At 39.7% G+C, this 26,270-nt stretch overlaps 1 protein-coding gene across 1 annotated transcript in view; it reads left to right on the top strand.

Annotated features, from left to right (window-relative positions):
* Nucleotides 1-26,270, top strand: part of DNAAF9 (dynein axonemal assembly factor 9) — a 148,211-nt gene that overhangs the window by 50,108 nt on the left and 71,833 nt on the right. The window contains exons 7-17 of the mRNA XM_050943301.1: nucleotides 3,476-3,553; nucleotides 6,870-6,968; nucleotides 8,584-8,639; nucleotides 12,330-12,465; nucleotides 14,183-14,264; nucleotides 16,990-17,026; nucleotides 18,197-18,284; nucleotides 18,776-18,852; nucleotides 19,558-19,602; nucleotides 20,166-20,211; nucleotides 22,923-23,034. Of these exons, the coding sequence (XP_050799258.1) occupies nucleotides 3,476-3,553; nucleotides 6,870-6,968; nucleotides 8,584-8,639; nucleotides 12,330-12,465; nucleotides 14,183-14,264; nucleotides 16,990-17,026; nucleotides 18,197-18,284; nucleotides 18,776-18,852; nucleotides 19,558-19,602; nucleotides 20,166-20,211; nucleotides 22,923-23,034 (856 nt within the window). The remainder of the gene's footprint in view (nucleotides 1-3,475; nucleotides 3,554-6,869; nucleotides 6,969-8,583; nucleotides 8,640-12,329; nucleotides 12,466-14,182; nucleotides 14,265-16,989; nucleotides 17,027-18,196; nucleotides 18,285-18,775; nucleotides 18,853-19,557; nucleotides 19,603-20,165; nucleotides 20,212-22,922; nucleotides 23,035-26,270) is intronic.

Raw genomic sequence — 26,270 nt, 5'->3', positions numbered from 1 at the left:
TCATTGGATCAGGCACCAGACTGGTGGATTCCAGTCCCAGTTCTGTCACTGACTTGCTGTTTCACTTTGGGCAAGTGTAGTAGCCCTGTGTGCTTCAGTTTCCTTTTTTGTAAAATTGAGATAATAAAAGCTACCTACTCTGTCTACAGAGGAGAGTGCTATATAAGTATCATGTAAAAAAATTTTTTTTTACTTCATTTCACCTTCCTGGAACACCTCCATTGCTATACAGGCATCTCTGGTTCTCTGCTGTCCCAGTTCTGTTACTTTACTGCCTAAATATTCCTGCCTCATCTCTAGGCATGGGTGCTCTTCATCTAGGCTCCTCTATGGAGGATCACTTGGTACACATCTTTTTATTTTTTTTCTGCCTTGATTAATTACTACTTTTAGTGATGTTACTCATCTGTCTGGTTTTGGCCCATCTGTGCTACAGATCTGCCTTTCTTTTCCTCAGCTGCTTTCATGTATTTCACTGCTTTGACTCTTCTTCTGAAATCCTCACCCATGTTTTCATTTCCTTGTACCATCTTGTGCTGTGAACCTGTCAGATCTCAAAAGATGTGAACACGGTCTGAACAGATAGGTGCTCTAAGGGAGGCTTGACTAGAGCAGTGATACTCAGACAGGCTCCCGAGGTGCAAGAGGCTCTGCAATGTGGCTTTTGCAGTAGATTTTAAAACACCGTGATGTAATTAACCAATGAATTCACATGACTGTAACTCTTTGGGTAATGTTGATAGTTCATTTGGCTCATGAACTACTGAGGGCTGAGTATCACTGGACTAGATGATGATGATCCTCTTTGGTCTTAAAATCTATGGGTGAGACCTTGGCTCCACTGATGTCAATGGGAGTTTTGCCGTGGACATAAATGGGACTAGGATTTTACCCTATGAATCTGAGAGACCTCTAAGGGTATGTCTACATTGCAGTACAAATCTTCCAGCTGTCCTGGATCAGCTGTTTTCGGCACGTGGGACTTGTGCTGTGGGGCTATAAAATTGCAATGTAGACATTTGGGCTTGGGTTTAAACCTGAGCTCTGGGATCACAAAGATACTTCAGAGTATTACATGCTGCATAAGCAAAGTCGTTGCCTATTCCCTTTCTGTATTTTGTTTCAGTTTTAGGTCTTCAAACTAGTGGTATATTGATGCTTTTAACACAATAATGCAGCCACATGTGCCCCATTCTCTTCAGTTCAAAATTGCCCTTATTAGAATATTTAAAAACATTTTTAATACTTAAAATAGTTTATTCTGTTCTTTTTCAAAAGCAACTAAGACTTGTAATCAATATTTCACAAAATATTTAAAGATAAATAATAACCTCTTAATATTTTGTGATGATACAATGGTGGCACATGTTCACAGTGCTATTATGCACAGAACTCCATTAATGCACTTAGCTGTAAATGATGAACGAATGGAAACCATGTCATAGAAGAGCAATTGAAGTGACTATATAAAGCAGTCATATAAAACTTTCAGTGTTGCATTTTTGAAAATTCTTTGAAATATTTCAAAATCTAGAAAGCATTTAAAATGTCAGTCTCTTTTTGAATATTTTTGAATAATTATCGCTCCATTTGTATGTTTACGTATAGAGGAAAATGTTTGTGTTAGTGCGAGTTAACGTGTAACTTGCTTTAGCTTGGTACCGTCTGCCTTTCTGGCCATTCACTCATAACAGGGACTTGCGTTTTCTGCAGTTCTAGCCATTTGGAACTGCTTTCTTGTATTGCTCTACCATATTGAGACTCAGGGTATGTCTACATCTACAATTTTGCAGCGCTGGTTGTTACAGCTGTATTAGTACAGCTGTATAGGGCCATCGCTGCAGAGTGGCCACACTTACAGCAACCAGCGCTGCAAGTGGTGTTAGATGTGGCCACACTGCAGCGCTGTTGGGCGGCTTCAAGGGGGGTTCGGGGAACGCGAGAGCAAACCGGGGAAGGAGACCAGCTTCCCCGCGGTTTGCTCTCGCGTTCCCCGAACCCCCTTGCAAACTGTAGGGAAGGAGACCTGCTTGCTCGGGGTTCGGGGAACGTGAGAGCAAACCGCAGGGAAGGAGACCTGCTTGCACGGGGGTTCGGGGAACGCGAGAGCAAACCGGGGAAGGAGATCAGCTTTGCCGCAGTTTGCTCTCGCGTTCCCCGAACCCCCCTGCAAACCGCAGGGAAGGAGACCTGCTTGCTCGGGGTTCGGGGAACGCGAGAGCAAACCGCAGGGAAGGAGACCTGCTTGCACGGGGGTTCGGGGAACGCGAGAGCAAACTGGGGAAGGAGACCAGCTTCGCCGCGGTTTGCTCTCGCGTTCCCCGAACCCCCCTGCAAACCGCAGGGAAGGAGACCTGCTTGTTCGGGGAACGCGAGAGCAAACCGGGGAAGGAAACCAGCTTCGCCGCGGTTTGCTCTCGCGTTCCCCGAACCCCCCTGCAAACCGCAGGGAAGGAGACCTGCTTGCACGAGGGTTCGGGGAACGCGAGAGCAAACCGGGGAAGGAGACCAGCTTCGCCGCGGTTTGCTCTCGCATTCCCCGAACCCCCCTGCAAACCGCAGGGAAGGAGACCTGCTTGCTCGGGGGTTCGGGGAACGCGAGAGCAAACCGGGGAAGGAGACCAGCTTCGCCGCGGTTTGCTCTCGCGTTCCCCGAACCCCCCTGCAAACCGCAGGGAAGGAGACCTGCTTGCACGGGGGTTCGGGGAACGCGAGAGCAAACCGCAGGGAAGGAGACCTGCTTGCTCGGGGGTTTGGGGAACGCGAGAGCAAACCGGGGAAGGAGACCTGCTTGATTACCAGAGGCTTTCTCTGGTATGCTGGGTACCTGCTTATTCCACGGAGGTCAAGAAAAGCGCTGGTAAGTGTCTACACTTGATTACCAGCGCTGGATCCTCTACACCCGAGACAAAACGGGAGTACGGCCAGCGCTGCAAACAGGGAGTTGCAGCGCTGGTGATGCCCTGCAGATGTGTACACCTCCTAAGTTGCAGCGCTGTAACCCCCTCACCAGCGCTGCAACTTTGTGATGTAGACAAGCCCTCAATCTTTTAAAAACTCTTAATTGCAAATTTGTCTCTTTTCCCTTGGCTATACTTGTTAATATCTCTCTTCTCTGCTCTTAATTATCTCTATTATATTTAACTCTGAAAAGCCTTTTAGGATACAATTTGTATGAAAAAAGCACATAAGACCTAAATATCAGTTACATACTGTCACTTAATATAAAGGATATGAATCTTATAGTTTGGGTTATCCAGAGTTTTTAAATCTTATCCAGTCTTGAGTCTGAAATGCTTATTCCATTGGTTGAGTGTTTAAGATTCATACAAACTGTTGTAGCAGGCCGAAGGCCAGACTTGCAAAACTGCTCCACACCCAGCAGCTAAGTGCTTGAATGCTGCATAAATCTGTGCATGTCACACTACTTACAGTATTTTCACAGTAAAAAGATATATATTAAAATGTTTTACAGTTAATGGATGTCAGCATGGATCTATGGAAAACATATAGCAAAATGGATCCTGTTTCCCTGGAGGACTTGCTCTTTGAGGTAATGCAGCTGAAATGTTTTGAACTAACTCAGGTCAAGTCTTAGGTGAAAAGTGTCAATTTTTGTTAGTGTATAACAAAAAACTGGTTTGACTACATCAGCCAGAGTCTGGGCTCCCTATACTGTGAGTGTGCTGCAGTTTTCTCTTTGGAAGTTTATGTAAATTCTGTGGGATTAAAGACACTGTATTCTGTACCTTATCAAGTCTATAGAGAGAATCCCCACAGTTGCATGAGCTGGCTGTATTCTTTGCAGGCCACAGCACTATGTACTATGTATGTTCTTGACACCAGTCCTTCAGTGCATGTTAAAAGAATAGTGCGTGGCAGAAGAAGCATTGTTACAAAAGAACAATTTTCTTATCATAAACCTAATTGGTCCATATTGATTTATAACTACTTAATAGTTTAAAAACAGATCAACAGTGACACATAGTGGCCACAAGCAATTTTTACAATATGTTTTTATGCATTTCCCAGTGAACTTGTTTTCTAATGAGGTAGTCTGATTTTAAATGCTTAAATCAATTTGAAGTTGGAGGAATATATGCTTCTAGAATAGTAGTGCCTTTGGTAGTTAAAGTTTAGTTGACATAAACATCAATTTGCGAGGGTTAGTATTGCCTCTGCTAAATCCAATTTGAATGCAATTTGAGCTGGATTATAAACAAGTGTATATAATTGTTCTGTCTAATCTTCTCCTATTTTAGTGCTGTTTACCTAAAACTGACATCAGTCTCAGACTCTCAGGCTATTGATACACTTTCTTTTTTTTGCTGGTCTTGGTGGATATCTCTACAATCATAAATGTGGACAAGATATTCAGGATTAATTGTAGCTAACTTTGTCTCTTTCGTGCATTTTTAGAAATTGGTATGCTGTTAATTACCGTATTGTCAGTTTAATTCTGTCATGCATAGAACAGAAACAGCAAACATAGAGACATTAGTGACTTCCTTACATTGCTCAGACAGCATCCTCTATGATGATAAAGCCTGATCTCTTGTAAGGTTGAGAATGTACAGTAATTCTTATATACTCAGTTCTCCTCATCTTGGTTTATTGTTACTCTTGACACCAGAGTGTGAGGTATTAGCTGAGATTTTGTTTTGTCATGTGAATACCTGTCATTTAAAGGTTGTGTGGTTTGCTGGTTTGATGTTTGCAGTAGTACTTTGGGAATCCAGAGATCAGGGCTCCATTGTGCTAGGCTGTGTAAAAACACAAGAGAGCTGATTCCTGGCCCAAAGTGCTTAAAATATCATTAACCAAGTGGTTGGACTGAGACAATCTCACTTCACATGTCATTGGACTGCCATCAGATGTCAGTATGCGTTTATCATCACTCTCCTGGAGTCCATTTGAACCAGTGACCTAGAGATGAATCTGTTAGTAACCTCTTAAGGTATCCAGTTGTCCAGTAGTTAACTTCCATAATGGTGGTTGAAATGAGATGGCTTCGTCCTTAGTTTGAATAGGAGTCTGTCTTGAAACACATGATCAGCTAGCTCATAAATCCCAATGAAATAAACAGGATGTTAACACTTTTAATTGCGTATCTATCAAATCTTATTTATATACTGTAAGATTCTTTATTTCAGTCTTTAGAAGTGAAGTAACTGATGCATTTAAAATTCATTTTGGAACAGACACACAAATTGCAAAGATTTTTATATCTAAGGTTCTCAGTTTCAAGCAGTCTTGTTTCTCTCCCCTTCCCTCCCCTCCCCCACCCCGCCCCATTTTAAAGGCTTGCTGTGAGGCTACCAATTCTTGTTGTGGTGATTCTTCTTCTTTTTAAAATGGAAGATGCACGATGTGGTTTTCAGAAGTGCTTGGACTTGGCCTGACTCTGCTTCCATTGAAGTCAATGGTGAAAATCCAGCTGACTTCAGTGGAAGCAGTTTGGTCCACATGGTGAGTTTTTGGAAATTCCTGCCCTTGTTTGTTCTAAATCTAATAAAACTTTGACTGAAGTCTGACAACTCTGCTTGGTATTAAAACAGTGAATTATGACGTATAGCATGGGGCATATCATCTTGTCCTGAATGAACTAATGAAAGTACTTCTCAACTATGCTATTATAGAAGGCTAAAATAATCTATGTGAAAAGCTTTTCATTTTGCTCATTCTTGCTGAACAGAGGTTTTCTTGCGGCTTATAGCTTCAAAGTATAGAATTAATGAATATCAGTCTGTAGCTGTAAATAAACAATTTTGTTTAAACATTAAATGTCCACGTTAAAGTGTGTTTAAGACTGTAAATGTTACTGCTCTATCTAATTTGTATGGCTTACTGTTAGCACTGCATTAATGAAGCTGTAAGTGAATGAGCTGTATTGTCTTGTGCATAGTCTGTTGCTAAAATGATAATGTGGACATAAAAATATAATTTTGACTCATACCATTTTAAAAAAGACCACACAGTCTGAACCCTCACTTAAATAATCCTTCCTTTCCCCCTATTTCTTCTGGGTTCATGCTTAGGAAAACTATGGAAGCCATTCCACATAATACATACTGTGCAATAATTGTAGATCCCACACTAAACTTTGTAATTCTGATACACTGTGTACCCGTCCCAAATATCTACTTCATCAGCATGATACAATTTTGTTTTTCTCTATTCTTTTTCTGACGTTTTAATTTCAGTCTTAATTCTCGCTGCCTTAACTTGTGTGCTGATTCATTTCCGTTCTGTACCTGACATCTAGCATACTTGGTATACATACTTGCTGACTCCAGCCATGTTGTTTAGGGATAGAGGGGTGAAAACACATGGAGCAGAATTTATCTTGAATAATTAGAATAATTTCCAGTTATAAGAAGTCACTTTTTCCCTCCTTTCTATCAATAGTAACTATCTTTGCTTGATGTTAAAAGTACAAATCCGTATTGGAGCAGTGTACAGATTCCTTGTCTTTAAAATGTATTAGGCAGTACTTCATTTTTGATCCTGTTCATATTTACACATTTGCCTCTTCAGTTTTTGAGTGAGTATCTCTTCAAATAGCTTTTACCTAGTAATCTGAAAACTCAGTTTGACATTCTCAAAATAAATGGCTTAATTTTTAAACTGAAATTACTTATTGGGCAGAAGATTTTTTTTCAATGAAAGTTGAATTTTCCAGTTTATATTAAGCTTTGAGTGACAAAACTAAATTTCAAGGTCTGAAGTGGTCATAAAACAAGGTTTTGCATAATTGGAATGTTAAGTGTTGTAACATAGTTGATTTCGTCATTTGACATCTGTAATTTACTGCTCTGCCATGACAGTAGCCGAACAGAATGACACGTATTACTTTTTTACTTTTTCAGGATTTAATGACTTTTGAGCACCAGTGGACCAGCTTTTTTGCTCATTTCGACACTGAAATTCCTTTCATCCTGGAGCTGTCAGAATCTCAAGCCGGGGAGGTATGTTTACTTGATTAAACCCTTTGAAATGCAAATACAAGGAGGAATTCATGTGGCACCTTAGAGACTAACTAAGATGCCACAAGGACAACTCCTTGTTTTTGCTGATACAAACTAACAAGGCTACTACACTGAAACCTGAAATGTAAATGTCACTAATGCTGATTCGTTATTATTGCCTTGCCATATTTGATAGGGTTTGTTTTCTTCCCTTTCCCCCTTTCTTCTTTATCTTAATGGTTATAAGCAAACTTGCCTATTGCGGTTTGTAAGCTTATGAATACTCTTCTTTCCTAAATTGTACAGTTCAGGCTGTTTTTCCTGTTTGTTTAACATGACAGTACAATATAATAAAAATGTTGCATCTGTGTAGCAGGGCAGTTTAACTTTGCAGCTGAACTCAAAGTTGAGTTTTGCACTGATAATGGACCTTATTTGTATGGCATGTCTGTCTAATAGATTCAGATTTACGTATGAATTTCACTTCAGTTTGGTGGTAGGAATTCACATAAAGCAACAAACGAGAAAAACAGAGACTGCAAATTTCAGACCTGTTTTAACATCGTCCATGATATGACTTGAATGGGAAATGTGGAGGTGCTACTGTGCATTCCACCCCTGTGACCTGTTACTGGTTCCAGTTGAGTTTAATAATTGTAATTATGTAATCAAGATATGCGACTACTTGGGTTTTTTTAAATGTTGTATAATGTAGTCCATTTTTAATGCCTATCTACACTATGGGTGCTACAGTGGCCCAGTTCTGGTGCTGTAGCTGTGCCACTATAGTGCCATAGTACATATCAGAGGGGTAGCCGTGTTAAGTCTGGATCTGTAAAAGCAGCATAGAGTCCTGTGGCACCTTATTGACTAACAGATGTTTTGGAGCATGAGCTTTCATGGGTGAATACCTTACTCATCAGATGCATGACATGACATGCCATATTTGGGGTCGGGAAGGAATTTTCCTCCAGGGCGGATTGGCAGGTGCCCTGGAGGTTTTTCGCCTTCCCCTGCAGCGTGGGGCACGGGTCGCTTGCTGGTGGTGTCTCTGCAGCTTGAGGTCTTCAAACCATTTTTGAGGATTTCAATAACTCGGTCCTGGGATAGGGGTTGTACAAAATTGGATGGGTGGGGTTCTGTGGCCTGCCTTGTGCAGGAGGTCAGACTAGATGATCAGATTGGTCCCTTCTGACCTATGAGTCTATGAGTCTATGACATGCATCTGACGAGTAGGTATTCACCCACGAAAGCTCATGCTCCAAAACGTCTGTTAGTCTATAAGGTGCTACAGGACTCTTTGCTGCTTTTATAGTACAGATAATTCCTATAGCAACAGAATGGGTGTTTTCTTCATTGCAGGTAATGTACCTTCCCAAGCAGTGATAGCTAGATTTACAGAAGCACTATTCTGTCAACCTAATTGCATTTAATTGAGGGTGAGGTTGTCATAGTTATGGTGTGCAGGGCGTGAGATTTTCAGACCCTTGAGCAAGGTAGCTATGTTGGTCTGTCAGCCAGGCCTTAGTGATAGCATTAGCATCTCTCATTTAAACCTGGCAGTCTGTGTTTCTTTTTACTGTTGGAATAGCAAAGTTGTTTTTTCTTTTTGTAGCCATTCAGAAGTTACTTCAGTCATGGAATGATTTCAAGCCATATAACAGACAACAGGTAATGTCATTTATCTTATTCCTGTGAAGATGTCATGTGTATCAATCAGTGTACTATATTTATATAATATTACTTTATATCTGATGCATTGAGACCTATTGTAATGTCATTTGGGACCATGAATACATCTTTATATCATATCCTATTTAGGATTGATATGGAGTTATCTTTAGGAATAAAATATATTTTTAGTAATACCACTTATGTATCGCCTCTTCTCCTGAAGGATCCCCAACTCTTTGTAAATTGTCATCCATGTGACTGTATGGTGTACAGAACAAGCATTCAGGCTTCTAATTACCCACTTTGCCTATTCTGTGTTATTTAGGATATTATACTTGATTCATTACCATGCTATCTGAGCATCGTGTGCCCGGAATGGTCAAATTAGAACGTTTGGCTTCATATTTTCATAATAGTATTAAAAAAAAAAAAGTTGGTGAGTGTGACGCATTGGGTTTTGTAAATGATAAACAGGCAAAACACTTAAAAGTGAGGAAATAAGTACATAAGAAAAACCCAAATCTTACATTAACCACAAGAAAAATTTAAGAATAAAATGCTTGTTTATCCCAGCACAAAAGCATTAATTCTGACAGAATTAATTCTGTCATAGCAATCTCTCTATATAACATTTAAGGAAAATAAATATTATGGAAGTAGAAACTTGTAAATGTCCAAATTAATGACACATACTGAACCTTGTTTTAAATGTAAAATCCAGATACATGACAAATAATACTTTGTGGTTGTGACTAGTGTCCCCAAGGGAGCCAACTGAGGTCACTCAATTAGGGTGAACTGCAAAGAATAAGGCAGACTATCCCCAAAGCTGGTAAATATTTCAATACTTAAATTTACCAGGCCAGCACAAAACACCCTCTATAATATCTCATTGGTTACCTAGAAGCCAATAACACAGTTCCCTTATAGTAACCCAACCTCAGGCCTCCACCCAGATACCCAAGTCAAATATGATGAAGATTACTGAAAATATTATTCATCATATAAAAAAGTTCTACCAATCCGAAAGGATTGGACACTTTACCTCCCAGGTTAATGAATATTTCAGATCTTACGCAAATATTTACAGTTCTTATTAACTTAACTAAAATTTATTAAAAAAGGAAAGAGCCAGTGTATTGATTAAAAGATCAGTATACATACAGCCATGAGTACAATTCTTGAGATTCAGATTCATAGCAGAGATGATGAGCTTTGTAGTTGCAAAGAGTTGTTTCAGAAATAGTTCATAGGTTATAGTCTAATGTTTATATTCAGGGTGGTCCAGTCAGGACTAGGATCTCAGTCCTTATGGATTAGGTTTCCCCTGCATGAAGCCTCAAGCAGATCTGAGATAAAAAGGATTGAGACCCAAGGGTCTTTTTATACCGTTTTCTAGCAGCCACTTGACCATGTAATCCTGGGTGAACAGTAGTTTTTTGATGTAACCTTCTGTTTCCCAAACCTTACCGGTAATTAACTACATGGATTAACATAAGATAATTTATTCATTAGGCAGTCTATCACAAACTTTAAGGGGCACATAGACAATGACATCATTGCATTCAAGATTCATCTAAATGTTAATATTCCCTTTTGATCTCTGAATCAATAGCTATAGGAACTGTCTGTTTACGTAGCTAATTATTAAACAAGATACATGTAAACACACACAATTAGTATCACCTTTAATTCTCTAACTATACAGGCTTACACTTCAAAGTTCTAGCCTGTCTAGCAGGGAATGGCCCTAATTACCGTTCACATACTTTCTAACATGTCTTTAATGATTGGCTTTGGGTCATTTAGTCTGCAAGTTGCTTAACCCTTTCTGGCCCTATGTCGCATTTTGTATAAGATTTCTTGCAATTATTATATAACAATAGTAGCCACAATGATTTGCATGGTCATATTTTAATTAGATAACGTTTCAGTGCTCTCAGAATATTTCTTAGTCACTGCATCTCAAAGCACATTAAAATGGTAAGGATTGCTTGTCTGATAATACTGTTGGCCAGGTACAGAGATTAGAACCAGCTTGTATCAGAAAAACATTGTTTTAATGGATAAGCTCTAAGTCTAACATATAAGGGTACATCTGTGATTTCCCCAGGGCCCAGCTACTCTATCCTTGCTGGATCCTTGTGCAAATAAATATTTGTAGCCTGGAACAAACATTAGGGGAATATACAGAACAGCCTTAGTAAAGGTGTTAACCAGCTCAGTAATTGGTAAATACCAAGGTAAGAATCCTAACCAAACACACAGGGTATAAACACTTTTTTAGGGCTTGGCTACACTCGAAACTCCAAAGCGCTGCCACGGGAGTGCTCCCGTGGCAGCGCTTTGAAGTGCGAGTGTGGTCGCGGCGCCAGCGGTGGGAGAGAACTCTCCCAGCACTGCAGGTACTCCATCTTCCTGTGGGGAGTAGCTTGCAGCGCTGGGAGTATTGTAACTTGCTGCGCTCAGGGGTGTGTTTTTCACACCCCTGAGCGAGAAGATTGCAGCGCTGTAAAGCGCCAGTGTAGCCAAGGCCTTAGAGTTGGTTTCTTACTTAAAGCAAATGAACTTAAGCATATTCTCTAGGCCAGGATCGTCTTGGTGGGATGGGCACGAGGAGATGTCACTTCATCAGCTTCCGAAATGTCCTTTCACTTTGGAAAAGTAACATTAGCTAATTTGGAGTTTGAAGTTGAAAATAGTCTATCTCATCTTCCCCTCCTCTGTTTCCTTGCTTAAGTGTGTCGTCTTCAAATAACATCAATAGCTGGTAGATTTTTATCATTCCTCCCCCTGAAAACCACTTTTTGCACAAACTTATGTTAAAATTTGTTTCAAAGTCTGAGATAATGTGGTTTGGGTGTTAAATTGAGATACAAAGACACATTAGATAGCTCAAAATATAAAAGCACTGTTTTAGTCTTTTATCCCAAAGTACTTAATTCACTCAATTTGCAGAATACATTTTACTTAATGAAATGTAACTCCAAGTATTTGAAAAATGGAAGGGATTTTTGATTTTTGTGGTGGAGAGTTAGAGAGATTTGATTATCTTCCTAATGGAACTGTGGTTGTCACCTGTCTCTTATTCACTTATTAAACTTGTACTTACTGATCTCAAGAGAACTGGTTGTCAACCTGTTCCAAAAGCAGAGCATTTTACTGCTTGAGCTAAGGAAAGATCTGTTAGCTGTCATCTGAAGAACTACCCTTCGGTTCTTCCTTACCTGCTGCCAACCAGTGGAGTTCAAGATACCGTCTCACATAGTGTCAGGACTTTCCATACTGATTAATCTCTTTTTGAAAAGTTGGGAGACAGCTGTCAAGCTTTTTATGAACTACAGGTATCCAGAGAAACATTAAAAGGAGTCAGAATTGCAAATAGGAAATATTTAGACTCCATGTTTCTTAACATCCTTGAGGTAGGCTTGGAAGATGTTTTCATAAATATATTGTTACCTAATCTTTTCTTTTATTAACTCGTTATCCCTTTTGTTTGGTTCTTTCTTTCTAACAGTAGAGGTTTTCCATTGATTCTTAATGTAGACTATACAACTAATTGTAATTTCATTACTATACTCTGTTTTAATGGGGGAATTCCAATAAATAACTTTAAACTCTTAAAATATAATCAAGGCCTCAAGTATTCTACAAGTGTAGCAGTAATAAATATATTTTTCTCTTTAGCCCTAGCAGACAGCCTTTTGTGCTGTTTGGTAACCACTCAAGTAAAGAGAACCTGGACTCTGGTAACTTTAATTTTCCATCTGAGGGACATCTGATTCGAAATACAGGCCTTGGCGGAAGTACTGCTAAGCACATGGTGAGCTTTTTAATAACTTAACTTTTTTCCCCCCAGCATATGTGTTTGCTTTTGTTAAATTGTTTTTCTTTTTGTATTATAACATGCTTATTGATGATCAGTCAAACATCCAACATGTGTGAAGTAGAAATATATATTCTGAAAGGTTCAGGTAAAGCAGTCAGACCTTTAATGGAAAGGGAGAAAATAGGAAATTGAAGTTGCTATGGGACAAATCTTACAGCTCCTCTTGGAAGCCAAACTTCCATTGACTTAAATGGTATTCCACTCATGGGGTGCTCATGATTGGGCCGAATATGAAAGAAGACAAGAAGAGGACTGTGCATAGTTGAAAAAATAGGGTATAGTATCCTTGGCATATATTCTGACTGATTCTGGGCTGCAAATAAAAATACTCTCTAAAGATGCATAATTTTTCTAACTTTTTTCTTTAGTAACTGAAATATGAGTTATGATTGAATCATAGCTCTTGGTTAATATTTCTAAAAATATACTGTTAACACTTGTAGTAATTTTTAAATAACTTGTTAACTCATTAATTGTACTCTTCATATTTACAAAACCATTGTCTCCAAACCTCATTACATTTTTAAACAACCAGATGAACCTCAAAATCTTTGTAAACCTTTCAACTGTTAGATTGTTGTTAAAATGAACTTTTAAAAAATTTACTTGTTTCCATTTTCAAGTAAAAGTTGAGTTTAAAACATGTCATGAGCTCAATGGCTCATTGCGCTACCATGCAGGGGATGCATTTTGGGAAGCGGCCTCAGGGAATACAGATCCTCAGGCTGGCTGGGCTGGGTGCATCAAGAAGGTAACTCGAAGCGAAGAAGGAGAGGTAGTGTGCAGGTTGCACTGTTGAGTTCTCCCTAGTATCCAGTTAAGGAAGGCTTTGAGCTTGTCTGTAACTGCTTGCACAGTTGCTACTGCAAAAGATGTAGACTGCAGTTTATTAGGTACAGGTAATTATGGAGCAGTGGCTTGATAATGATTTTATGACTCCACATGGGCTAGAGCAATATTTAATGAATCACTGCCTTATGGATGAGCATGGGGTTGGCCCATTCCACTGGTTAGATAAACAAGAAAAGATGATTTAATGTTACAATATAATTAAATTTTATTCTCAGTTTCCTACCCTCTTTCATATTATTCCCACATGGATACCAGTCGTACTATTTTTATTTTCACATACATGGGTGGGATTACTGTTAGGACCACCTGTTTGTCAGAGCTATGTGTGATTGCTGTCTAATATGGTGTCCACCATATTATGTCAGTGATCCTCAGAGGGCTAAAGGAGGCAGTACATCTAACATGGCATTGCTCTGCTATGTTAGCTAGTAGGATGCATTGAAAATAGTATTAAATAACAGGTAAAGGGCAATGTGGCAGAACTGGAGGCACATTAATGAAAAGGAGTAATTTATATACAAACCTGAAAACAACACATTCTTAATTCACATGGGGAATTTAGAACTCATTTTGTTTTCAAGGCCTCTTTCAACCATGCATATCAAGTCAAATGTTGAAATATACCTTTAAAAGGCTTAGATAACTTTTTAAATACAACTGGTCCTGGTTCATGCATGTTCAATAGCATTTCTGTAGCTAGAAAATTAAGGCAGATTTTAATTAGCCATCTATTTATAGTTGTTTATACTGTTGTTTATTGAGTAAGACTCACTTACATCTTATTAATACTGACAACTAGGTTGTACAGTGTGTATCTCCCAAGGGACCTCTGGCTTGTTCAAGGACCTATGTTTTTGGAACAACTCACATTCCTTACCTAGGTAAGTATCTGAACATTTTCTTAGCGTTTTTAAGGAACATTTCCTGATTATTTGTAATTATTTAGCAGCAGGTGTATTGCTTGTAGAGAAATTGAAAGCATATCCTATTTGATTCCCGCAGCTGTAGATACTCTGTAGAGTAGTAGCCCATACAGAGAATCCTACCTGACATGGTTACCATGACCATGTCCCTCCCCCTTCATCTTTCACTAAAATCTGTCAGTTTTCAAGGAATTCTCCAAAAGTAGGTTTTTGCAAATAAGGGAAAAATAGAGCTTAAACTCTATTTAGTTTGAAAGGTAGTTTTGAGAATACCTTGGGAAAAGTCACACAAAGTAGGGGAGAGGAAATCTTTCAAAGCCTGGGGATGCATGGTGAGAGTGGAATGGAGTGAGCCTGGTGTAAGTCTTCTGCTTTTAAGGTAAAATCTACCCCATTCAAGTCAGTGAGGGGGGCCTTGTGTCTTAGCTGCTTCAGTTCAAAGTCACATATTTAATTTGGTTAATGTTGAGTGTGAGTTTAAATCCACTAAAGAAAAAAAAAAAAAAGTTCAAGCTCAAATGTGCTATATGATTGTCACCACTATAATGTCAAACATTACCTGCCATACCTGAGGTACAAGTTACTGCCTGGTTTAAGTATCAGAACATAACTGCAGTATCTCAGCTACCTCCATTTGCTAACTATTGACATGTGACTTTTAATGATTGCTTCATTAAATTGTACCATATTGGAATATTATGTACTTATATTTTTAAGTTACAGATGTATATGATATTCATTGTCTTATTATCTTGATCCCCATAGTGTTTTAAAAATATATACATATAGGGCCTGATGATGCCCTTTGAAGTTTGCATAACTCCTATTGATTTCAAGGAGGAAGAGTCAAGTTTCCCAATGTTAAAATTTTCAACGTTTGTATGAAATCCAGATATTTTTGCAGTAGGGGTCAGATGAACTTTTAAATATCCTCCAGCACCTGGAGCATGGTTTATAAAATACAACAATAAATGTAAAAAATAATGCTTTGGGGAGTACATGCAATGTATTATTAAGATTTGAGTGTAGTCATCTCAGATAATCTGTTCCAGGCTATTAGCAAATATTAAAAACAGTTGCACATCTAGTAAATTTCAAAATATTATGAGACATGCTTGCTTTAGTTACTGTAGGAAATTTGTAAAGAACATCATGTTGGCTGCATTAGTGTTTTACAGGTTACAGGAAAGTGTTAAACTTGTCTGTTACAGAAGTTTGTATCAGAGGGGTAGCTGTGTTAGTCTGGATCTGTAAAAACAGTAAAGTCCTGTGGCACCTTGTGGACTAACAGACGTACTGGAGCATGGGCTTCCATGGGTGAAAACCACTTCGTAGTCACTAGAGCCCTGCAAATCCATGGGTATCTGCTTTATATCCGTGGACCATTTCTGTGGATACCACTGCTGATGCAGATACAAATTTTGTATCCACACAGGGCTCTGATAATAAGAGTGGGTGGGTGGGCAGCTGTGAGGAACCATGACACAGATCCTCCTCCTGCCCTGGTTGGCAGGGGGAGGGGGAGGGAAAGGGGCTAGGGGCTTCTCTGGCCCCATGTCAAGGGCAGGTGCAGGGTCCACCGTGGCTCCCCATAGTTGCCTGCCCAGCTCTTACCCAGAACCGATCAGGGAGAGCTGCACGGGCAGCTGTCGGGAGCCTGGGTCCCTCCACGTGCCCTGGGCAGGGGGCTGCTTGGGCCCTCCACCCAGGCAAGTAGAGAGTCCACTACAGCTCCCCACAGCTGCCAGCACATCTCTTCCCGACTGGGGTCGGAGGGTGAGGGCTGTGCCTCAGAGCCTCAGTCTGCCCCCAGTGTAGAGCCCTGCAAATCTGCGGATATCTGCAGATAATTTTTGCAGATTGTGGATCAGATGTGAATACATATTTGTGTATCCGTGCGGGGCTCTAGTAGTCAGTATTCAAAAGGATTAGGCTTTGCTGCACTGAAGACCATGTGAGCTCTGCTTTTTAGTTTAGTGGAAGCCAAACTGAACATGTAATCCCCAATCCTGAAAACATTGAAGCATGTGAATAGTCCCTTTGAAGTTAATAGGACTACCCATATATGAGAAGTCAAGCATGTATGTGTGCCGGATTGCCCCCTCCTCACTAAGGTTTTAAAACCTGGATGCCTAAAATTAAACTCCTAAATTACCATAGAGAAACTGCCACATTACTATATTTAGGGATTGGTGTAATTTTCAAAGGTACTGTTCACCTGCAGCTCTCATTGATTTCAGTGAGACTTGTAGATCCTCAGCACATTTGCAAAATAGGCTACTTATATTGAGGTGCCTCAGTTTAGTAATTTGGGAGTTTCTGGTAAATTAGAAGTTTTAACTTTAGGCTCCCAATTTTGAAAAGTTTGGCTTTACCATGGTACTGCACGTACTGGTACAAGTTGAAGCCAGAAATTTGCTCTGGTTTTTTTGTGGGTTTTTTAACAAAACCTACCTATCAAAGCAAGATCTCAAACAAAATCGCCAGCCACAGTTTATACATCAATTTATATAAAACAGGAAGTAAAGATGACTCTGCAAGTAAAATGTAAATTAACAATTGTTTAGCTTTTTGAATTCATAATTCTGCTTTTTAAAAGTAGATACCCTTTGCATTAAATACATTGCATAACCTCATGTCATAGTATTTAAAACTAACTTGAAATAATTTTATTTTCATACAGGAAATGACAATGAGATGCATGAGAAAACTAAACAAGTGTAAGCTATCCATTTTTCCTCCCCCCCCACCCTCCCCACTTCTCCCTCCAGTACCACTTAATGACAATAGGTCCCAAACCCTTATTTAGATGGGGATGGCTACTGATAATTACAGTACAGGTTTTTTTTAGGTTTTTTTTTTTTTTTTTTTAAACAGAGGTCTATGTACATGTGGGAGGGAGAGGCTTTGTTAACCAGGTGCTTGAAAGATGAGAAATCTGGAAACTGATATGGGGTATAGGGACTGTTGCTTGATGTGATATCACTGCAGCACCAAAACAGTGTTTTAAATAAAATAAAATAATTTTAGGTCTTATACCTTAGTTACTTCTGTTACTGATACAGTTTCTCCACTGATGGTTGCTTGCTAGTTGTGGTTCATCTTGGAGTTTGTGCATTCAGTATCTTGTGTCACTTTCTTCTGCCAGTTCTTCCTTAGCCTTCCTTGCCTTCCGTTTCCTCTCTCAAATATGCAATTAAGTGCTTGCTTACTATGTCTCCTATTTGTATTTGGTGGAAAAAACAGATGATGTAGCTAGATCATATGGTAACAGTCTTTTCATTACTCTAGTATCTCAGGAGGATGTTAAACAGAAGCTACTAAAGTTAGATATTTTAAAATCAGCAGGCTTGGATAACTTGCTTCTAAGAGTTTTAAAAAAGCTGACAGGACCATAAATTTCATTAAAGCTTGACCTCAGAAGTTGGATGTTTGTCCTGTGGCTCTCTCTCTCTCTTTATATAGAAAAGCAGCATTTGACTCAGTTTTTGATAGAGGCTCATGGATTAAGCATATTTATTTTTTATTTAAATGTTTTAAGAGATCATAATAAGTTTGGAGCCTTAACATATTTTGTATTAAATTCAGATTTCATTGTAAACAGGTTTATTTTTAAAAAGAAAAACTTATAATTTAAATAACAAAAAAATGATTTTAAAATAACAACTTCTTTAACTTTAAAAATCTGACTTTCATCCCCCCAAGTGCAAATAAAATGTCATGAAAATAAATCAACTAGGCACAACATTAGAGATTTTAAGAGGTGTCTACTCTTTTTAAAGTAAGGCATTGTGTGGGTCTTGTCCTGTAAAAGATTTCTGGATTGTTATGAGAAAAGACAAACTTTGGCTATAGCAATTCATGTTATGTTTATGTTTATGTTGTTTCAGTAGGCTGTTGTCCCAAATATATGCTGCTGTTGTGGAGGCTGTCCTTGCTGGGATTGAATGCTATGCCAAAACTTCCAATGCAACCAAGGTAATTTAAAATGCTTGTCCTGTATCTTGTAGCAGCAATTAACTTGTTGGCATTGTCTTCAGAATGTTACGTACATCTGGCTTTAAGGAATACCTTCTGAATAAAATCCCACCCACCGTTTGTATTTTCCTTTTTGGCTTGTATATACGTTACAGTAAAGTTCATATAGTCTTTAATTTTGTCTAAACTGGGTTATTTGACATCAATTGCAAGTTACTTTTCATTGGTAAGGTGGCCTCCAGCAGGAGTCTCTGAAATGTCCATTTTAATTAGTGCTGTTTCAAAGTTTTACACATCCAAGATGTGTGTCTGACCTTGTGAAAGTTTGTTAGTAATCTGGGCACTCAGTAGTTTGGCTCAGCTATGGTATTGTACTTCTAATTGCCCAGGAAATGGTTTCTGTTCAACATCTGTGTGCACATCTAGTTAATGGGAATTCTGTAAGCATATATGTAATTTGTTTTGTTTTGTTTTTGTTGCTTTATTTGCAGGCAAAAGAAACTGCAGAAGAAATTCTTATGTCTATGCTTGATTCCTTTCATCTAACACAATTTAAAACTGCTTTACGGTATATAACTTTGAATATTAGAGTTCTGCTCATATTGTCTTAACTCAGTTGTTTTCTCTGGGGAAAAGTTGCACTTAAAACGTATTTCTTGTTTTTAAATTTGATTACTAAATTGCAGATTTAAATTGAATTGGTAGAATGATAATTTAATTTTTCTTCCTCTACACATTCTCCTATTCACTTGGAAAGTTATTTTAGCCTTAAAACGGTGATCAGTTTCCTTGCATGTAGTTTAGCATGTAAAAACCATGAGATTCAAGCATGAGCTACATTTACAGCAGAGTGTAGGGTACGGACACTACATGCCCAGCTAGGATGTTTATAAAAAGCAGTATATGGTGAGGCACAGCTTAATAGAGTAGAGCATAGCGCCCTCCATGTCTGAACCCTAGGGAATGTAGATCGCTCTCTACATGCCCAAACAGCGCCTCCCATGTCTACACTGCTATTTTTAACAGCATAGTGTCCTGCAATTTCTCCCCTGCTGGAGTCTTTCTCCACCACAGTGAAAGACTCTAGGAACAAGGAAAGGTTGCCAGAGCCTTTCCCCAGTGCCTTCCCCCTGCTGGTTCCTTTCAGCGCTGCACACGTAGCTACACATTCCGTACATGCCACTGCAAGTATAGACATGCATAGTCATTAGCAGATCTGTAGGAATAAAAAAACATTTTAACTGGTTACTTTCTTTATTTTTTTCGTGCATAGCTCCAAAATAGCTTTTCAGATTCAAGCTGTGAATAATCATGGAAGGTCAGTATTATCTTACATTTCATATGGGAAATAAGTAATTTTAATCCTAGTCAGCAACACAGTATTTTTAGCCTGAACAAAACACATTAGAGAAGACATTATGATCTTTAAGTTTCTTATAGCAAATGAAGGCAACCATTAAATGCCTTAGCATTTGTATACAGAGGCAATTTAATAGCTTGTTATCCTTCTGTGTGTGTTTATATTTTTATGGAAACTTAGTAGCACTTTAAAAATGAAACAGCTGGGTAGAGCATCTTTATTATCTCTGTTAATATATAGGAGCAGCAGGCGCACATTGAGTTTTTTCATTTAAAAATAAATTTGTTTGAAGTAAGTTTTTTTTTTTTTTTCTTCTTCTCTAACTTATGACATCTTACATTTTGCCTCATTGTGTAAAACCAAATTTTACCTGATTGACTAAAATGCCTTAGAGGGATAGACTAAAATGCCTTAGAGGGATAGAACACATCTTCAAGTAGAAATAGTTATTTTGAATGGGTATTGTAAACTCTCATTTAAATGATCTAGTCTTGAAATATTGAAATATCATTCTGTTTTAGGATTATTCCACTGGATAATGAGGATAGCCTGTACTTAGTTAAAACCGTAAGTAGAACTATTCTGTGTTGTGCAATAACTTCCAATGATGGGTATTTCTGAATGTTGTTGTAATCTCTACCACGATGAACCATTATATATAAATTTAAAGATGTCTTTATAAAAAAATGACTTAAGATCTCAAAAGATGCAGTAAGGGATTAGATAGACTTATTTTTGTAAGATTTTTGAGTTCAGTAAACAGCGACAAATCTCTGCTGCCTTTGATAAGATGGCTTTTGGATGCAAGAACTGGTTAGCTCCTGATGTGGTTTGGGAGTTTGGCCCAATAGACAAGGCAGGGAATTTGGGCTTAGGAGACCTGAATTTGATTCCATTGGCTGAACCAGAGTTCTTATCCTTGCTTTACTTGTGTGGCCTTGAGCAAGACACTAGATTTCTTTGTTTTTAATTTCCCCATATGTAAATAGGATGATACTTATCTCTTTGAAGAGCTTTAAGGTCTATGCATGAAACTTGTTTCATTAGTGCTAAGTATTTAAATGCTGAAAGACTCTTATAACAAGAATCAATGGCTGGAAATTAAAGCCAGACTAATGAAAATTAGAAATAAGGCACACATTTTTGACAGTGATGGTTACTGATTTTTGAACAAATGACCAAGGGAAATGGTGGATTTTTCATTTTTAGTGTCTTCAAATCTAGAAAAACATCCCCTCTTGAAGATATACTTTAGCCAAACACAAGCTACTGGCCTCATTAGAGGTAACTGGGGTGAAATTTAATGGCCTGTGTTATACAATGGTTATAGTATATGATCCAGTGGTCTCTTCTGGCTTTAAAATCTGCATATCAGTGTTTCCCAGAGTGAGGATTTTTTTCAGCATTGGAGGTGAAAGAAAATTGGGCATGATTCCTGCACTCTCCAGCCCCCATTACAAATGGAAGACACTGGGGAGTAAGTGCAAAAAAGGGTAGACTTTTAAAACTTGAATGCAAACAAATCGGGGGGAGGGGAGGAAGGGAGGATAAGAAGGAAAGTAGAACAAACAAAGGAATAGGGTTGGAAGAAAACAAAAAAGTAGCATGGTGTGGGTTAAGGTACAAGGAAACCTAGGTCTAATACACAAATCCTTATAAATGTTGGAAACTACTTAGCATGAATCTAGCTTTTAAAAAAATGCAAATATTTTTGACGTTTAGGACCATCTTTGAGTGAGTAATTTATTTCTTCAGTCTCTGCACGTTCACTCTTGTGGGATTGCACATCCTGGTGATGAGCTAGTTAGTTGTGACAATGTGTGATCCCACAAGCATGAATGCATAGACATAGCTGGCAAGCAACCTTTGTCTTGATGACCTAAGTGTTAAAGAACAGTAACAACAAGATTTTCAAAAGATGAGTAGTAACACTGAAGTCCCAATTTCTTACTTAATGTGGACATATGGCAACAGTGGCAACTTAAATCTTGGGTCTGTTTTTTCTCTCTTTTCCTGCAAAACTGAGAATCCACCCATAGTGTGTACAGTTATGTATGAACTGCTTGCTCTGCACTGCTGGCTGTCTTGAGCTGCTCCCCTGCCCTCCTTGTTTCCGCGGGCAGTGGATTGGAGAGGGCCTGGAGAGCTTTCCTGGAGAAACCTGGGGAATTTGAGAGAGCAGCCATGAAGCTCTGGCTTCAGAATCTTAGTATTTACATAGCAGGAGTTCCACAATTCAGATCCTGTGAACCTTATACTCCAACCTAGTTCACAATTGTGATGCTCATCTTATTTTAAAGAATTCCCAAACAAAAACTCTGTTAGTGTACAGTTAAGGATTTAAGTACCTTTTGAAACCACACAAGCGTACAAATCATTAAAGAAACCCAAATGCTAAAAAATATTGAAATCATAAGCTAAGGTAACATAAACAGTTAAGCTTTTTATAGATACATGCATAAACTGTAGACTTATTTGTGTTTATTCTATACCTTAGGTATAGAAGTTTTAACTTAATTATTTTTCTTGGGTTTAAGTTCATTTTTATACTGTTTGATGTGAGACTGATCAAAACACTAGAAAAAAACAGCTTCCTGTAGAATCAGTTTAGTATTTTATCATGTGATTAATGTGGCTGCTCTTTAATTGATGTAGTCCTCGTTTATCTCTTGGTCCTAAAGTCTCTTAGCTGTCAGCTTTTATGCCTCCATTTTTCCATAGCTGCATAGAGTCCATGCATTAAGGCTTGGTATAATATTTTATGGGATGAGACATTTCATTGTTCCTTCTTCATAGGTGTTGTATTTGATAAACGGGGTAATAAAATTAAGTTTGATCTAAAGAGACATTTTCTCTTGAGCAATAATCTGACTAAAATGTTTCAATAAAAAAAATGCAAACTATGAACAGTCCTTGTTCATTTCCACTGTAATCTACTATAGTTTTTATGTTAGTCCTGGTTAGTTTATGGTTGAGATTAAGAATTTAGTAGTATATTTAGGAGTGAGGAGATTACATTTTCAAAGGGAAGCTGATTCAGACACAGTTCAGTTTTGAGCTGTGAGATTTGAGAGAATATGATTTGAGGCAACGCATTCTAGTTACATTTGTTAAAATCCCTGGGTTCTCCATTTCCCTTTGTGTGTGGAAGTATATCATCTCAAGCAGCTAAAATATGAACTCTGTTTTTCTGATTCTAACCACATTTTAGATAAAAATTGAAAAATTATAAAAGACTGTCCTACCTCTCCTCCCTACCCCCTCCCCATTTGCTACAGGCGGCTATGACAATATATGACATTCCAGATTTACTAGGAGGAAGGGGATGCTTGGGATCTGTTGTCTTCTCAGAATCATTTCTGGCATCACAGATATTTATAAAGGAAAAAGGTAACTGTTTTCAAGCTCTTGCATTCACACTACTATCTCTTAGTGTTGTTTTTTATCGATTCATAATGTAATTAAATGGAGTAGTAAAGTAACTTCTTGGATGTTATCACTGCTATTTTGAAGATTCTAGTAAGTAAGGACCTAACTAAAAATTTTAATTTGCTAGTCTTCTAAGGAATCCAATTGTTTAATTTTAAGGAAGACGATTGCATTCATTTTTTCTCTACAGCTAATCTAAGGGACTCATTCGTTTCTGCTATCAGCTTCATAGGATTGCTAGACAAAAGAATCTCATGCATAATTGCCTTTTCAGCTTTTCAGTCTTATTGATCTTGTATTATAAAAAACGACGAATAGAAGCACCTGTTTTACCTTCCTACCATGATGGACCTTGAGCAACAAGATCCTCCACAAGAGGACCTTGCGCAGGATCCCTTAGACATGGGGGTATCTTCCTCGTCCTCAACCGATGAGGCAGTGGCAGGGACTACGATTTCGGGCCCTCCTCGTATGGACCTCCGTGCTCACCAGGAACTGCTCTGCAAAGTGGCATGCAATATGAGCCTCCAGGTAGAGGAGGTGGTGGAGATAGATGACCCTGTGGTAGACATTCTGTCTGTGGAGGCACCGTCCAGAATTACCCTCCCCGTCATACGAACCATACAGGCCAAAGCCAAGCCTTTATTCCTCCTGTGGCCAAGAGGGTAGAAAGGAAGTACTTTGTCCCTTCAAAGGACTAGAGTACCTCTATACGCACCTCCAACTGTGCTCCCTTGTCATGGCTTTGGTCAATGAGACTGAGCGGCACGGTCAACAGGCCCTGGCACCTAAATCAAAGGACGCTAGAAACCTAGACTTGTTTGGGTGCAAGGTGTATGCGGCTGAGGTGGTAAAAGGAAACCAACTGGACATCAAGCCAGCCAAGGCCGGGGCCCTCCCAAGCCATCGGCAGGGCCTAAGCAGAACTTTGGTGCTCCATCCTCAAGCGCACCTTCAAGTCTCCATTCAGGATCCCTCCCAGCCTTTCCAAAATGGTTTATCCCACTTTCTCCATGCATGGTGCTACATAACATCAGACCGTTGGGTCCTACGCACAGTGGAAAGGGGATACTCCCTCCAGTTTGCTTCCCCTCCCATCCTCCTTCCCCGTCCCTCTTCAGGGACTCTTCTCACAAGCACCTCCTTCTACAGGAGGTCCAATCACTCTTGGCTTTGAGAGCGATAGAGGAGGTTCCAGGAGAGTCAAGGGGCAAGGGCTTTTATTCCCATTACTGCCTAATCTCTAAGGCCAAGGGTGGGCTTCGGCCCATCCTGATCTACATGGACTCAACAAAATGATGGTAAAGTTGGAGTTCTGCATGGCCTCGTTAGGGACCATTATTTCTTCCCTAGATCCTGGAGACTGGTACGCTGCCCTTGACATGAAGGACGCGTACTTCCACATAGCTGTCTACCCAGCGCACAGACGCTTCCTTGGCTTTGTGGTCAATCAACAGCACTTTCAATTTACTGTCCTTCCTTTTGGCCTATCCATGGCTCCCAGGGTGTTTACCAAATGCATGGCTGTGGTGGCTGCCTCCCTTCATTGAAACTGGGTCCAAGTGTTCCCAAAACTTGATGACTGGCTTATTCGGGGTCACTCCAGGGATCAGGTGCAGTCTTATGTTCAGCTCACCATGAACATGTTCAGTCGGCTGGGCCTCTTTCTCAATGTCATGAAATCTACTCTGGTACCAACCCAGAGGACAGAATTCATAGGAGCAGTATTAGATTCAGGCCTAGCCCGGGCAATTCTGCCAGAAGCATGCTTCCAATCCCTGGTGAACATCATCTACAGCCTGCAAAGCTTCCCTACCTCGACCGTGAAAACATGTCTATGCCTGCTAGGATACATGGCCTCTTGCACATTTGTGACCAGGCACGCCAGGCTGCCACTACGTCCACTCCAAGCCTGGCTATCGACAGTATACCGCCCAGGTTGGGACAGCTTGAGCATGGTGGTTACCATCGCGCCAAGGATATTAGCCTCTCTAGGCTGGTGGCTGGACACCAGATCAGTGTGCGAAAGGGGCGCCATTTCATAACCCACAGCCCTCAGTGTCCCTAGTCATGGATGTGTTATCTCTGGGATGGGGAGCCCACCTTGGGAATCTCCGGACACAGGGTGCTATGGTCGGCAGAAGAGTTATCCCTACACATCAACGTATGGGAACTCAGAGCAGTGCGCCTAGCGTTTCAAGCATTCCGAGAGCGCATTCAGGGCCGTTGTGTTGCAGTCCTCACAGACAACACTATGGCCATGTTTTACATCAACAAGCAAGGGGGAGCCGAGTCATCCCCCCTCTGTCAGGAGGCCACATATCTGTGGGATTTCTTCATAGCCCATGTGATCCATCTGGTGGCGTTGTTTCTCCCAGGGGTCCAGAACACCTTAGTGGACCACCTCAGCAGATAATTCCAGGCAGGTGAGTGGTCAGTTTGCCTGATCGTCATCCACTCTATCTTCCTGAAGTGGATTTTCCCCTGATAGACTCATAGACTCTAGGACTGGAAGGGACCTCGAGAGGTCATAGAGTCCAGTCCCCTGCCCTCATGGCAGGACCAAATACTGTCTAAACCATCCCTGATAGACATTTATCTAACCTACTCTTAAATATCTCCAGAGATGGAGATTCCACAACCTCCCTAGGCAATCTATTCCAGTGTTTAACTACCCTGACAGTTAGGAACTTTTTCCTAATGTCCAACCTAAATCTCCCTTGCTGCAGTTTAAGCCCATTGCTTCTTGTTCTATCATTGGAGGCTAAGGTGAACAAGTTTTCTCTCTCCTCCTGATGACACCCTTTTAGATACCTGAAAACTGCTATCATGTCCCCTCTCAGTCTTCTCTTTTCCAAACTAAACAAACCCAATTCCTTCAGCCTTCCTTCATAGATCCTGTTCTCAAGACCTTTAATCATTCTTGTTGCTCTTCTCTGGACCCTCTCCAATTTCTCCACATCTTTCTTGCCTCTCATGCCTCTCATGAGAATCGGAAATGCTAGATGTTCTACTCTCCCCAAGGGCACTCTCCAGGTTCCCTGTCGGATGCCTTGCTAATTCACTGGAAGGATCACCTGTGCTACACCTTTCCTCCATTCTCGCTAGTCTACAGGGTCCTAATCAAGCTGTGCAGGGGCAGAGCCTAGCTGATTCTGGTAGCCCTGGCGTGGCCCAGACAGCCCTGGTATACCACT

The sequence above is a fragment of the Gopherus flavomarginatus genome, chromosome 3 (assembly GCF_025201925.1).
Source record: "Gopherus flavomarginatus isolate rGopFla2 chromosome 3, rGopFla2.mat.asm, whole genome shotgun sequence".
NCBI classification, from domain to species: domain Eukaryota; kingdom Metazoa; phylum Chordata; order Testudines; family Testudinidae; genus Gopherus; species Gopherus flavomarginatus.
Note: the sequence above shows the minus strand (reverse complement) of the source record. Positions and strands in the feature narration are given on the sequence as shown.